This window comes from Oncorhynchus nerka, linkage group LG28, assembly GCF_034236695.1.
Source record: "Oncorhynchus nerka isolate Pitt River linkage group LG28, Oner_Uvic_2.0, whole genome shotgun sequence".
Classification (NCBI taxonomy): Eukaryota; Metazoa; Chordata; class Actinopteri; order Salmoniformes; family Salmonidae; genus Oncorhynchus; species Oncorhynchus nerka.
The window spans coordinates 49,379,157-49,394,797 of record NC_088423.1 but is presented as its reverse complement, the minus strand read 5'-3'; the positions used below and the strand labels follow the sequence as shown (position 1 = coordinate 49,394,797).

The 15,641-nt window shown below is 42.8% G+C and overlaps 1 protein-coding gene across 2 annotated transcripts in view; it reads right to left on the bottom strand.

Annotated features, from left to right (window-relative positions):
• The window catches only part of LOC115113348 (adhesion G protein-coupled receptor A3-like), a 274,806-nt gene that overhangs the window by 16,095 nt on the left and 243,070 nt on the right, over positions 1-15,641 (bottom strand). For both annotated transcript variants that reach the window (XM_029640886.2, XM_029640887.2), the window contains exon 17: positions 8,052-8,197. In XM_029640886.2, coding sequence (XP_029496746.1) covers positions 8,052-8,197 — 146 coding nt within the window. The remainder of the gene's footprint in view (positions 1-8,051; positions 8,198-15,641) is intronic.

Sequence of the window (15,641 nt, the reverse complement as noted above, 5' to 3'; positions counted from 1 at the left end):
TCAGTGAAATACGGAACCGTTCCGTATTTTATCTAATGGGTGGCATCAATTAGTCTAAATATTCCTGTTACATTGCACAACCTTCAATGTTATGTCATAATTACGTAAAATTCTGGCAAATTAGTTCGCAATGAGCCAGGCGGCCCAAACTGTTGCATACACCCTAACTCTGCTTGCAATGAACGCAAGACAAGTGACACAATTTCACCTGGTTAATATTGCCACCTAACCTGAATTTCTTTTAGTTAAATATGCAGGTTTATACTTCTGTGTATTGATTTTAAGAAAGACATTGATGTTTATGGTTAGGTCCACGTTGGAGCAACGACAGTCCTTTTTCGCAATTGCGCACAGCATCGATTATATGCAACACAGGACACGCTAGATAATCTAGTAATATAATCAACAATGTGTAGTTAAAACTAGTGATTATGATTGATTGATTGTTTTTTATAAGATAAGTTTAATGCTAGCTAGCAACTTACCTTGGCTTCTTACTGCATTCACGTAACAGGCAGGCTCCTCGTGAGGCAGGTGGTTAGAGCGTTGGACTAGTTAACCGTAAGGTTGCAAGATTGAATCCCTGAGCTGACAAGGTAAAAATCTGTCACTCTACCCCTGAACAAGGCAGTTAACCCACCATTCCTAGGCCGTCATTGAAAATGAGAATGTGTTCTTAACTGACTTGCCTCGTTAAATAAAGTTGTAAAAGAATATATATATTTTTTTAAATCGGCAAAATCGGCGTCCAAAAATATCGATTTCCGATTGTTATGAAAACTTGAAATCGGCTCTAATTAATCGGCCATTCCGATTAATTGGTCGACCTCTAACACATACACCTCCAGAAAATTCCAGAAATCCCCCTCCCTGTGCTGCGCAGGTGGTCGAAGAGTGTGAAGAGAGGCTGAGGGTCTTTGTCCTCAATGACTTTCACTGGCATCCAGCTGCAGATGGTTCATGTAGGAATGTGCACCGAATACCTAATGTTGACATTACAGGCTACCTGGAATTCATATATTGTACCATACAATACTTGACAAGGAGGGTGTAATCAACTTTTTATTCAAGATTTTCCATGAAGCTTCTTCAAATGAAAGAATGATGCAAGAGGAAGGTTCCCAGAACCAAACTGATACCATAAACAGATGAACATCCAGAGAACGTAATGTGCCAGCTGGGAAGTTACTTCAGAACTTTCTATTCATTCTTTGTCTCCGTTTATTTCTTTACCGTTGTGACTTCAAATGTTCGACAGTTCTCCTTGAGTAAAGTGTCAAAGCCTGTGGGCAACACATCTTTAACGATACAATGACATTGCCATCTTCAAGATTCTATGGTGAACCTGGTGCTGGTGTGCTATCTGTCCGTCTGTCTCCCATCACCACGCGTCAACCGATCTTAGTCCAACAGGCTTTCCTGTCGAATTTGCTCAAATTGAGTTACACAGTAGAGTTGTGATCGGCAAAGCGCACACACAGCACTTTCCTCCTGCGAGCAAGGAGTTTCTCACTGTCCAAAAGCTGATGCCAAGCATAATGAGTAATGTCGCGTTCACGTGCTATCGGACTTTTCGAGAAGCTCTGAGAAAATGTTACAATGTAACTGCCAAAATAAAGGACACACCAACATAAAAAAATTTGTCTTAATAGGGTATTGGGCCATCACGAGCCAGAAAAGCTTCAATGCGCCTTGGCATAGATTCTACAAGTGTCTGTAATTCTATTGGAGGGATGTGCCATCATTCTTCCATGAGAAATTTAATCATTTGTTGATGGAATTCTACACGCACTAAGTATTATAATACATGACCCTAAGCATGATGGGATGTTAATTGCTTAATTAACTCAGAAACCACACCTGTGTGAAAGTACAGTACCTGCTTTCAATATGCTGTGTGTCCCTAATTTACTCAAGTGTTATCTTTACTTTGGTAGTTACCTGTAGCTAACTTTATTATTAACAATTTTAGCAAGCTCATCAAGCTGGCTAAAATCCGATTGGTTGAAGAATTGTTCAAACTTCAAAATCACTTGTGCGAAAAAAGGTATGTGTGTGTGTGTGTGTGTGTGTGTGTGTAGGTAAGTAAAGAAATAAAACAACAGTAAAAAGACATTTGAAAAAAAGAGTAGCAAGGCTACATACAGACACTGGTTAGTCAGTCTGATTGAGGTAGTATGTACAGTGGGGAGAACAAGTATTTGATACACTGCTGATTTAGCAGGTTTTCCCACTTACAAAGCATGTAGAGGTCTGTAATTTTGATCATAGGTACACTTCAACTGTGAGAGACGGAATCTAAAACAAAAATACAGAAAATCACATTGTATGATTTTTTAGTAATTAATTTGCATTTTATTGCATGACATAAGTATTTGATCACCTACCAACCAGTAAGAATTCCGGCTCTAACAGACCTGTTAGTTTTTCTTTAAGAAGCCCTCCTGTTCTCCACTCATTACCTGTATTAACAGCACCTGTTTGAACTCGTTACCTGTATAAAAGACACCTGTCCACACACTCAATCAAACAGACTCCAACCTCTCCACAATGGCCAAGATCAGAGAGCTGTGTAAGGACATCAGGGATAAAATTGTAGACCTGCACAAGGCTGGGATGGGCTACAGGACAATAGGCAAGCAGCTTATTGAAAGAAGAGTAGGTATAGTTAAAGTGACTATGCATATATGATGAACAGAGAGTAGCAGTAGCGTAAAAGGAGGGGTTGGCGGGAGGTGGGGCACAATGCAGATAGCCCAGTTAGCCAATGTGTGGGAGCACTGGTTGGTCGGGTCAATTGAGGTAGTATGTACACGGATGTATGGTTAAAGTGACTATGCATATAAGATAAACAGAGAGTAGCAGCAGCGTAAAAGAGGGTTTGGGGGGAGGAGATGCAAATAGTCCGGGTAACCATTGGTTACCTGTTCAGAAGTCTTATGGCTTGGGGGTAAAAACTGTTGAGAAGCCTTTTTGTCCTGGACTTGGCACTCCGGTACCGCTTGCCATGCGGTAGTAGAGAGAACAGTCTATGACTGGGGTGGCTGGGGTCTTTGACAATTTTTAGGGCCCTTCCTCTGACACCGCCTGGTGTAGAGGTCCTGGATGGCAGGCAGCTTTGCCCCAGTGATGTATTAGGCCGTACGCACTACTCTCTGAAGTGCCTTGCGGTCAGAGGCTACAGCCCCGTTGATGGGAATGGGGGACGTGCTCAGTGCTCCTTTTCCTGTAGTCCACAATGATCTCCTTAGTCTTGGTTACGTTGAGGTGTAGGTTGTTATTCTGGCACCACCCGGCCAGGTATCTGACCTCCCTATAGGCAGTCTCGTCGTTGTCGGTGATCAGGCACTGTTGTGTCATCTGCAAACTTAATGATGGTGTTGGTCTCGTGCCTGGCCATGCAGTCGTGGGTGAACACGGAGTACAGGAGGGGACTGAACACGCACCCCTGGGGAGCTCCAGTGTTGAGGATCAGTGTGGCAGATGTGTTGCTACCTACCCTCACCATCTGGGGGCGACCCGTCAGGAAGTCCAGGATCCAGTTGCATAGGGAGGTGTTTAGTCCCAGGTTCCTTAGCTTAGTGATGCACTTTGAGGATACTATGGTGTTGAACGCTGAGCTGTAGTTACTGAATAGCATTCTCACATAGGTGTTCCTTTTGTCCAGGTGGGAAAGGGCAGTGTGGCGTACAATAGAGATTGCATCATCTGTGGATCTGTTGGGGCGGGTTTCTGGGATAATGGGATAATGGTGTTGATGTGAGCCATTACCAGCTTTTCAAAGCACTTTGTGGCTACAGACGTGAGTGCTACGGGTCTGTAGTCATTTAGGCAGGTTGCCTTTGTGTTCTTGACAGGGACAATGGTGGCGAAGGGACAATGGTGGTCAGCTTGAAGCATGTTGGTATTACAGACTCAATCAGGGACATGTTGAAAATGTCAGTGAAGATACCTGCCAGTTGGTCAGCACATGCCCGGAGCACACGTCCTGGTAATCCGTCTGGCCCCGCAGGCTTGTGTATGTTGACCTGTTTAAACGTCTCACTCACCTTGGCTACGGAGAGCGTGATCACACAGTCGTCTGAAACAGCTGATGCTCTCATGCATGCCTCAGTGTTGCTTGCCTCGAAACGAGCATAGAAGTGATTTAGCTCGTCTGGTAGGCTCGTGTTACTGGGCAGCTCGCGGCTGTGCTTCCCTTTGTAGTCTGTAATAGTTTGCAAACCCTGCCACATCCGACAAGCGTCGGAGCCGGTGTAGTATGATTCAATCTTAGCCCTGTATTGACGCTTTGCCTGTTTGATGGTTCACCGCAGGTCATAGCAGGATTTCTTGTAAGCTTCCAGGTTAGAGTCCCGCACCCTGAAAGCGGCAGCTCTACCCTTTAGCTCAGTGCGAATGTTGCCTGTATTCCATGGCTTCTGGTTGGGGTATGTAGGTACAGTCACTGTGGGGAAGACGTCCTCAATGCACTTATTGATAAAGCCAGTGACTGATGTAGTGTATTCCTCAATGTCATCGGAAGAATCCCGGAACATGCTCCAGTCTGTGATAGCAAAACAGTCCTGTAGTTTAGTATCTGCTTCATCTGACCCTTTTTTATAGACCGAGTCACTGGTGCTTCCTGCTTTCATTTTTGCTTGTAAGCAGGAATCAGGAGGATAGAGTTGTGGTCGGATTTACCAAATGGAGGGCGAGGGAGAGCTTTGTACGTGTCTCTGTGTGTGGAGTACATGTGATCTAGAATTGTTTTCCCTCTGGTTGCACATTTAACATGTTGATAGAGATTTGGTAGAACTGATTTAAGTTTCCCTGCATTAAAGTCTCCGGCCACTAGGAGCGCCGCCTCTGGGTGAATGGTTTCCTGTTTGCTTATTTCCTTATACAGCTGACTGAGTGCAGTCTTAGTGCCAGCATCTGATTGAGGTGATAAATAAACAGCCACAAAAAGTATAGCTGAGAACTCTCTAGGCAAGTAGTGTGGCTTGCAATTTATCACAATATACTCTACTTCAGGCGAGCAAAATCTAGAGACTTCCTTAGATTTCGTGCACCAGCTGTTGTTTACAAATATGCACAGACCGCCTCCCCTCGTCTTACTGGAGTGTGCTGTTCTATCCTGCCGGTGCAGCGTGTATCACGCTAGGTGAATATCCATGTCGTCATTCAGTCACGATTCCGTGAAACATAGGATATGACAGTTTTTGATGTCCCGTTGGTAGAAAATTCGTGATCGTACCTCGTCTAGTTTATTGTCCAATGATTGCACGTTGGCAAGTAATATTGACGGTAACGGCAGCTTTCCCAGTTGCCTTCTGCGGGTCCGGACGAGAAATCCGGCTCTACTTCCTCTGCGTCGCTTCCTTTTGAGAATAATTGGGATATCTGCCCCGTGGGGTGTTTGGAGATTATCGTGTGAGTCCTGCTTGCTGCTGTTGTTGTTGTTGTTGAAAAAATCTTAGTCTAATCCGAGGTGAGTGATCGCTGTCCAGATATGTAGAAGCTCTTTTCTGCCGTAAGATATGGTTGCAGAAACAGTATGTACAAAATAATTTACAAATATCGTGAAAAACCCCCACAATTGGTTAGGAGACCGTAAAACGGCGGCCATCTCCTCCGGCGCCATTTTTCTTAAAGCCAAGATCAAACGTTAAACAGATTGAGATTGGTGATAAAGGTCACAGCTCTGAAAGCTGACTTACAATGCAGGCTCAGCAGGCTCACAGGCGATTGTGTCGAGCCTTGGGTGGGCACCATGGTAACAGGTAATAGTTTAAATCTGCTCTCTCTCTCCTTTCGCCCGGAACAACACTATTTCCTCTCTCTCGCCGCTATTGCTCTTCCCTCTCTCACTCTCTCCCAGCAAAGCAGTCTCAGCCAGAGGACTCAGCCAACACACAAACCAAACCCATTTATCATCATCGAAACCAAACAACTTCCTCTGTCTACCTCAATAGGTACTTTGACTCAAAATCATAAGAAGAAGAAAACGGAGGGTGATAGTATGAGTACCTCTGTAGTTTACTCTGACCCATCAGTCACCTACTACTTGACACAGACTCTCAGACTTGTTCCCTGTATTTGAGTTTTGAATATAATTAATTTGGTCACATGTGTAACATGTCAGTTTGCAAACCATCCTCGCACCGTCACCGTAATTAGTTATCCTGCCGACGAACCGACACGCCCTGTGAGATACATTTTCCACAGTGGCTTCCCCTCCATTTCCTACGGTTATATTATTGATGACAAGATGCTGAACAGTGATTGTGAAAGTGATAATGACCGTGAGATGATAATGCATATGATGATTAATAATAAACACATGTTCCCTGGACAAATGTCAGTATCTTCTCCCTCCCTACCTGCACGCTTAGTGATAGTTGCTAAGCAGCAGACAGCTCGCTGAATGGCATCTCTACCACACTAACAGGAGTCTCTAAATTGAACAGGCCCCATTTCTGAAATGAGTTTGATTAAAAAGAATATCCTCGGCTCCCAGCAATCTAGGGTATTAATCAGTCATTTCCAAATGGTGTGTCATATTATTCAAACTAAAAGTTCTTCCCTAAAGCAGAGAGTGACTCAAGTTCAACATTTTACTTACTGACATTAGTAAGTGTAAGAGAAGCACTAGCCAATGAGGAGCCAAACTGTATACATTCGGTGCAGTGACAGTAATACTACAATAACGTGTATGAAGTGAACAAGCGGGAAACTAGCTGCAGACGCCTCTTCAGATAAATGAACCAGTAACTCTCCAAGTGAAACCCATGGTAATCGTGCTATTAGAAGAAAATTTAAAAAACAGACACACACAACTAAGGTTTATACAGAATCTACCGAGCATGACTTGCTTATAATATCCTTCATTTCAAGTAGCTTTCAGGTTCCTTGGTGTCCACATCACGGAGGACACCAGTACCATCGGGTAGTAGGCACAGCAGTTCCTCTTCTCCATCAGGAGGCTGAAACGATTTAGCATGACCCCTCAGATCCTGAGGAACTTTTACAGCTGCTCCATCGAAAGCATGTTGTATCACCTTCTGGTATCTATTTATCTTGCTACTGGTCACTATTACTCCTGTTTACATGTATATATTACCACTCATATATTACCATAAGTATTTACATATTCCTGCTACTAGTCACATTTCAGCCCTGTTTACATGTATATCCGCCTATCATGCCTACCCTTACAGTCTTGCTCGCACACACGCACACACACACACACACACACACACACACACACACACACACACACACACACACCACACACCACTTATGCTGCTGCCATACTGTTTAGTATTATTATTATTTATCATCCTTATTTATCATGTACATATCAACCTCAAATACTCCAGTATCCCTGCACATTGTACATTTGGTATTGGCACGGACCCTGTATATAGCTGCCTCTCTCATTTCTTATTATTTGTGTTTTCTTTACTATATATTTATTAGCTATGCTATTTTGATATTGCTTACTGCACTGTTGGGTGGTGGGGCTTGCAAGTCAAGCATTTCGCTGTACTTGTGCATTTGACAATACAACATGAACTTGAACCTACTAAACTACAAGGCTAATGACTATTCTCTCTGTAGCTAACTGCGTTTCAGAAACAGAACTTTACAGAAAGGTTAAGACAAAGGTTCAAAATCCACACCCTCTAATAAAAGAGAAGCAGTATCCAAAGGCTTGACTTAAGTGGGAATGAAGATTTAATAAGCACAGGCAAAAATACCAGGCCAATACTACTGTGTACAGATTTGTACAAGCATCTTCGCATGAGGCATACAGTATAGCAGGGAAAGAAATGAAATAAGAAAGCATAGAATTGTGCACCGAACCAATCCTTGACCTAAAAAAAGATACCAACAGCACATTCACAACAAGCACGATCAGCTGCACATGTAGACAAGCAGGCATGCGTACGCACACACACACACACACACACACACACACACACACACACACACACACACACACACACACACACACACACACACACACACACAAGGGCTCACCCAGAGAGGAGGATTGTGTTTACCTCAACATGGGCTGTTTGGGGTGAGCAGGCGGGTCACTGTCCTGGTGTTGAAGGGGCTTTTTGGTCACCTGCTTGTAAATGTTCCGGGCCATCACCCCCAGCCACAGCATGGTGGAGAGGGACGAGTAGTGTAACACCACGCCAACCTGCACCAGGAGACACAGACAGACACGGGTCACTCACTGTTTCCATTTTCACATCATAGAAGGCTCGTCTTCACATTCTTCATGTCCCCCTCACTTCCAGTTGTTGACTCACAGAGAGAGTTCTTCTCCCAGACACAACGAGCATGTCATCAATGTCACTTCAAGTGTCTTTCCAAAGATCAATCCCAGCAGGAGCGGGGATTGCTCTTTTAAACTCATGCAAAATGGTGTGCGCGCCTGCGTACACACACCCATCATCAATACCGTTAGAGGACTCAGGACAGTTACCTTGAGCCGTAAACAAGAAACAACAATATGAATGTCAGTCACGTCTACAATGCTCTTTACAAAATGTGATGCTTGTTTTCCAACAGACATTGTATTCCACCCTCTCTTGTTCTTATATTCATGAATTATGCTTGAATGGGAATTGATCTCGCATTGTTTTGAGGCTTGATCAGGAGAAATAAAGACAGCTAAGGGGAGAGAAAAAGAGTGAGAAAATAGGAAAGAGAGAGAGAAAATTTGAAATTCATTGTCTTTCTTTTCCCAATCACACTCCTCCGTTTGCTCAGCAGACCCAACACTAAGAGGCATCCAATCAAATAACTCGCTCCAGTCTGCTAGGCTTAACCAACTCTACTCTACAGGGACTAAAGGAGTCATACAGGAGTCAGACATGATACTGATTGGAAATAACCTTGAGGCTGGTTAATGGTGGAAGAAGCTCACAGTGAGTAGGTGGTGGTCTGCGATTCAATCATAGCTCTAACCCACACGCTTTGGACTGAAAGGAACGCTGGCTGAATGGACAAACAACCACTACGGTAGGATGGAATGGAACCCAAGTAAAAACATTTCAGGGAGTGAGTCTTATTGCCACACACTGAACCAGTCCTTGACCTCAAGAAGATATGAACAGCACATTCACAAGAGAGTGACAGTGAGGTAAAGCTGGCACAATTACCGTATAACCAACGGTTATGGATGAAGACCGGCTTTGAAATAAAATAACCGTCATAACTGAATATTTTTTCTTTCTTTTTTTCTCCCCTTTTCGTCGAACGAACATCTGACTGAAGTGACCACAATGTAGCAACAGCACACATAGAAATAAAATGAATAGAACAGGCTTGGAACCTCTAACCCTTGCAATTTGACTGTTAAACTCACGGGTACACTAGCAACAGCTGCCTGATATTGTGATGCAATCATTTCCATGGTAATGTAGAATGTCAGAATGTTAACTGATGATGGTAGCTCTTGCAATAGAATGTCGTTTTTGTAATGTCAGTTGAGTTGAATCAACAATTCAGAGCACAAATTTTACTTCCTGCTTTGCTCCTATGGTAGAGGGTTAGGGTCACGTGACAAAATCTGGACGCTGAGTGAGAATTATAGTGTTTGAGGCTCGTGCTTATTATGATAAACTGGTGATTTAAATAGGTTTGTTTTGCATAAATACTTTTTTTGTATGTTGTGAATAAAGTGTGTAAATGTACTTCGCACTTTTTTTCCCCCAATTGGTAGTTACAGTCTTGTCCCATCTCTGCAACTTCCGTGTGGACTCGGGTGAGGCGAAGGTTGAGAGCCATGCATCCTCCGAAACACGACCCCGCCAACCTGCATTGCTTCTTGACACACTGCTCGCTTAACCCGGAAGCCAGCTACACCAATGGGTCCGAGGCGACCGAAGCCAACATGCATGCACCCGGCCGCCACAAGGAGTGGCTAGAGTGCGATGGGACAAGGACATTCCAGCCGTCCAAAAGCTCCCCTAACCCAATTGCCAATTGCGCGTCGCCTCATGGGTCGCGGCCGGCTGCGACACAGCCCGGGATTGAACCCGGATCTGTAGTGACGCCTCTAGCACTGATCAGTGCCTTAGACTGCTGCGCCACTCGGGAGGCCCAAAATTAAAATAAACTTCAATAAACTTAAACCTCAGATTCTTAGGAACAATTTGATATGCAGCAATTGAGACTGCATTTAGAATCACTGTTTTTAGCTAGTCCGCTAACGTAGTTGAGGGGGAGAGAGAGAAATGTGGCTTAGCGCCTGTCGCTCGTCTCACACACACACACACACACACATACACACACACACAGGAGAGAGAAAGGAAGGAACGATGGAGCGTAGGGGAAGGGAAAGAGAGTAGTAGGCAGAGAGGGATGAGGAGAGATAGAAAGATGGGGGAGAATATATTGGAGGGAATAAGAGGACCACTGGCTGATAAATGCCCTCAGCAAGCACAACCAGTCCACCCACCAACCCACCCACCCACAAACACACATGTAAAATTACAAATGCTCATTCTGTTTGTTTGATATTAATAGACCTGTATTCTTCCCATGTTTAACACACATCTTGGTTGTCTAGATGGCTTCTTCTACCCCTCTTCTGACCAATTAGTCTGTATAATGTAAGTATACACAAACACACACACACAGTAGTCTAAGTCTATGTAAGGGAAGGGCATAGCCGGTGCTTCCATAAACTGAATTACATTGATAATAAAGCCTAATTAGCCTACTCCTGTCTACACAGAACTAAATAAAATCAATCCAAATAGGCTACTACACCAGAAAGAATGATTTGGCCACACAAGACCATTAGCTTCTTTAAAAAATATAATAAGCTTTGGATTGTTTTAAATCGCATTGCCTACAGTCTGAAGGGCAGTCAAAGGAAAACATAGTTTGGAAAATTGCTATTGCTGTAAAGTGAATACAATGAAAATACTGTAATCTGACTTTTACCCACATAAAAAAGAATATGGTATGGTATAAATACTGTAGTATACACTGTAGTATACTGCAGTATTTACAGTTAACTATAGTATAAATACTGTAGTATATACTATAGTAATTAATGTAGTATTTTTGCAGATTGTAGTATTGTCACGCCCTGACCTTAGAGATCATTTTTATGTCTCTATTTTGGTTTGGTCAGGGCGTGAGTTGGGGTGGGCATTCTATGTTTTGTCTTTCTATGATTTTCTATATCTATGTTTTGGCCGGGTATGGTTCTCAATCAGGGACAGCTGTCTATCGTTGTCTCTGATTGGGAACCATACTTAGGTACACTTTTTCCCACCTGTGTTTGTGGGAAGTTAACTTTGTTGAATGGCACATAACCTTAAGCTTCACGGTTTGTTTTGTATTGTTTATTGTTTTGTATTGTTTATTGTTTTGTCGGCGTCATTTCGAATAAAAGAGAAAATGTCCGCTCACCACGCTGCACCTTGGTCCAGTTATTTTAACGGCCGTGACAAGTATACTGTAGTATTTACTGTAGTGTTTTTGCTGACAATACTGTAGTGCTTACTACAGTGTTTTTGTTATATTATCTTTGACCTGGAAGTAGAGGCTTATCCTTGAGAAAACCTACTGGAGAAATACTAACATAACACATTTTCCATAACCTGTAGGTAGGTAGGACTGGGGTCTGAGCAGATAGTTTTCTATAACCTGTAGTTAACAAAATATATGGTCTATATGCATGCAGGTTTATCACTTAAGGGTGGCACAAATTATGACAATAGGGAGGGAATTGGGCTGGGTATATGCAAATGAAATACTGTAGTATTTACTATAGTTAAAGTGTAGTGTTTTTGCAGACATTACAGTGGTATTTCCTATAGTATTATATAGTTTACTACATTATATTATAGTAAGTGCTGTAGTATTCTATAGTAAACTATAGCATTTTTTTCACATGGGAAGGTTATCAAATTTCTCAACTTAATTGAGTGAACAGTATCTTATTGGCACCAACAGAGAACATTGGCCATATCCCCGATGAGTGCGCACATTCACGCTTTATCACTAGCTAGATTTCCATCCAATTGGTGACAGATTTCCATGCGAATATTCTAAAATCTGCAGAAAACATTTCCCCACCAGAGGTGTTCCCATCATATTGACATGTTGTGAATAAAAGGCTGTGCTTGATGACATAGCGCACATAAAAATAACGTTTGTGGTTACATACATGTACCGAATAAAGAATTGAGTTAAATGGGTTTCCGTTGCATTTTATACTTTACTGATGGTTTTGTCACAAAAAACTGGTGCGTTATATAGTGAAATCCTAGTAAAAAGTCCCTGTCTTAGGCAGATACTTTATTTTAAGAATGTGAAATGTCAGAATAATAGCAGAGAGAACTATTTAATTTCAGCTTTTATTTCTTTCATCACATTCCCAGTGGGTCAGAAGTTTACATACACTCAATTAGTATTTGGTAGCATTGCCTTTAAATTGTTTCACTTTTCACCCAATAACTATTAAGTTACCCAATAAGTTGGGTGAATTTTGGCCCATTCTTCCTGACAGAGCTGGTGTAACCGAGTCAGGTTTGTAGGCCTCCTTGCTCGCACACACCTTTTCAGTTCTGCCCACAAATTTTCTATAGGATGGAGGTCAGGGCTATGTGATGGCCACTCCAATACCTTGACTTTGTTGTCCTTAAGCCATTCTGCCACAACTTTGGAAGTATGCTTGGGGTCATTGTCCATTTGGAAGACCATTTGCGACCAAGCTTTAACTTCTTGACTGATGTCTTGAGATGTTGCTTCAATATATCCACATAATTTTCCTCCCTCATGATGTCATCTGTTTTGTGAAGTGCACCAGTCCCTCCCGCAGCAATGCATCCCCACAACATGATGCTGCCACCCCCATGCTTCACGGTTGGGATGGTGTTCTTTGGCTTGCAAGCCTCCCCTTTTTCCCTCCAAACATAACGATAGCCATTATGGCCAAACAGTTCCATTTTTGTTTCATCAGACCAGAGGACATTTCTCCAAAAAGTACAATCTTTGTCCCCATGTGCAGTTGCAAACTGTAGTCTGGCTTTTTTATGGCGGTTTTGGAGCAGTGGCTTCTTCCTTGCTGAGCGGCCTTTCAGGTTGTGTCGATATAGGGCTCGTTTTACTGTGGATATAGATACTTTGGTACCTGTTTCCTCCAGCATCTTCACAATGTTTGCTGTTGTTCTGGGAATGATTTGCACTTTTCGCACCAAAGTACGTTCATCTCTAGGAGACAGAACACGTCTCCTTCCTGAGTGGTATGATGGCTGCGTGGTCCCATGGTGTTTATACTTGCGTACTATTGTTTGTACAGATGAACGTCGTACCTTCAGACGTTTGGAAATTTCTCCCAAGGTTGAAGCAGACTTGTGGAGGTCTACAATTTATTTTCTGAGGTCTTTGCTGATTTTCTCATGATGTCAAGCAAAGAGGCACTGAGTTTGAAGGTAGGCCTTGAAATACATCCACAGGTACACCTCCAATTGACTCAAATTATGTCAAGAAGCTTCTAAAGCCATGCCAAACATTTCAGGATTTTTCAAAGCTGTTTAAAGGCACAGTCAGCTTAGTGTATGTAAACCTCTGGCCCACTGGAATTGTGATACAGTGAATTATAAGTGAAATAATGATTTGAAAAAATTACCGTCATGCACAAAGTAGTTGTCCTAACCAACTTGCCAAAAAAACAGTTTCTTAACAATACATTTGTGGAGTGGTTGAAAAAATATTTTTCATGACTCCAACATGAGTGTATGTAAACCTCTGACTTCAACTGTATATTATTATGGACAAAAGAGCGAGAGTATTTTTATTTGTCAAATGGCAGCCAAGCATCGATGATCATGTCACCAGAATAAGACCCTCGATATTTATAGGAAAGGAGCTTCAAGCTCATCCATCATTGCACTTTCACCACCCTGTGAAGTTCATCATAACTTATTTCATTTGTAGCCTAATAAGCGGCATGCTTTCCTGAGTCGTAGTGGGAAGACCACACAACATGTCATCGAGTGACTCCTACTTCGATATGAAGGTTATTGTATAAATATTTGTGAATAGAAGCGTTTTACACCGCCATTTCTCACATAATTAATTTTACAGACACAAAAAGATCCCACCTTGTCTAGTGCATTTTGTTTTGTCGACATTTGGAAAGTTTACTGACACATTTGCTGTTTACATCAGGCCTATCGTGACATTTTTTTAATGCAACATGTACTTTACTCGCAAAAAAGGTTGGAGGAAAACCTAGTTAGTCTTGGGTGAGTGCCACTTGAAAATGTATTTTTGGACTGTAATCTCCTCCTCCAGGTTAGATGGATGTCATATTGTATTTGTGTCTTCCCTTCTCGTAGACCTATTATATGGATCAGACAACGTTGTTTTTATTGATCTGTTTTGTCAGGGTCAGCAGAGCAGACAGCACTGTAATTTGTGTCATATTAAAAAAACGATTTTGCATGAAATGTGCTTATAAAAAGGCAACATTTTTTTCCTGTGCAAACAAAGGAGAAGAAACGTGTCTGATATAGCCGATAGGCTATAAAACCTTTGATTTGGCTGCTGGGGGGCTTCGCTAAAACCATTGACATCAACGTGCTGTTTGGTTTTAATTACTATTTGGTTTTAATACCATCAAGTCTTGAAGAGCATAGTCAGAACTACACATTTCCGAGTATTCCATATTTAGCTCTATCATCGGAGCTTTACTGCAATCAGTAAAACATCAATTGATCATAGGGCGGGGCGGTATTCCGGTTTTACTATATACCGGTACTGACGCATGGACCGGTTTGGGTTTTTACTTTACCTTCTATAACGGTATTTCAATGTTTGGTTTGTTAAATGTGACACACAACTCCAGTCTGTGCAATGTCTGTTTTTAGTTTACTCCATTGTCTTTCTATCTTCTGCTACATGCCACTTTCCACTCCAAGCCCTGCCCCCAGTCACTCAAGGAGTGAGCATTTGCTCACCCATAGAGTCAGAAACTGGGCAGAAAGAGGGGCAGGGGGGAAAAGACCTGCAATCCGTATGCACTGGAATAGCTGATGGAGGCCACTTTCCCGCAGGTTCATTTTCGTACTCATGACAGTAGGGTGACCACATTTAAAATACCCAAATGCGGGTTGGATGGCGAGCGTTGCTGCACAGATATTTTCAGGTCTCTCCAGAGACGTTCAATTGGGGTCAAGTCCGGGCTCTGGCTGGACCACTCAAGGACATTCAGAAACTTGTCCCGAAGTCACTGCTGCGTTGTCTTGGCTGTGTGCTTAGAGTCGTGGTCCTGTTGGAAGGTGAACCTTCGCCCCTGTCTGAGGTCCTGAGCGCTCTGCAGCAGGTTTTCATCAAGGATATCTCTGTACTTTGCCCCGTTCATCTTTGCCTCGAACCTGTCTAGTCTCCCAGTCCCTGCCGCTGAAAAATATCCCCACAGCATGAGACTGCCACCACCATGCTTCACCGTAGGCATGGTGCCAGGTTTACATACTTGACACTTGGCATTCAGGCCAAAGAGTTCAATCTTGGCTTCATCAGACCAGAGAATCTTGTTTCTCATGGTCTGAGAATCTTCAGGAGCCTTTTGGCACACCTGATTGGTGGAGTGCTGCAGAGATGGTTGTCCTTCT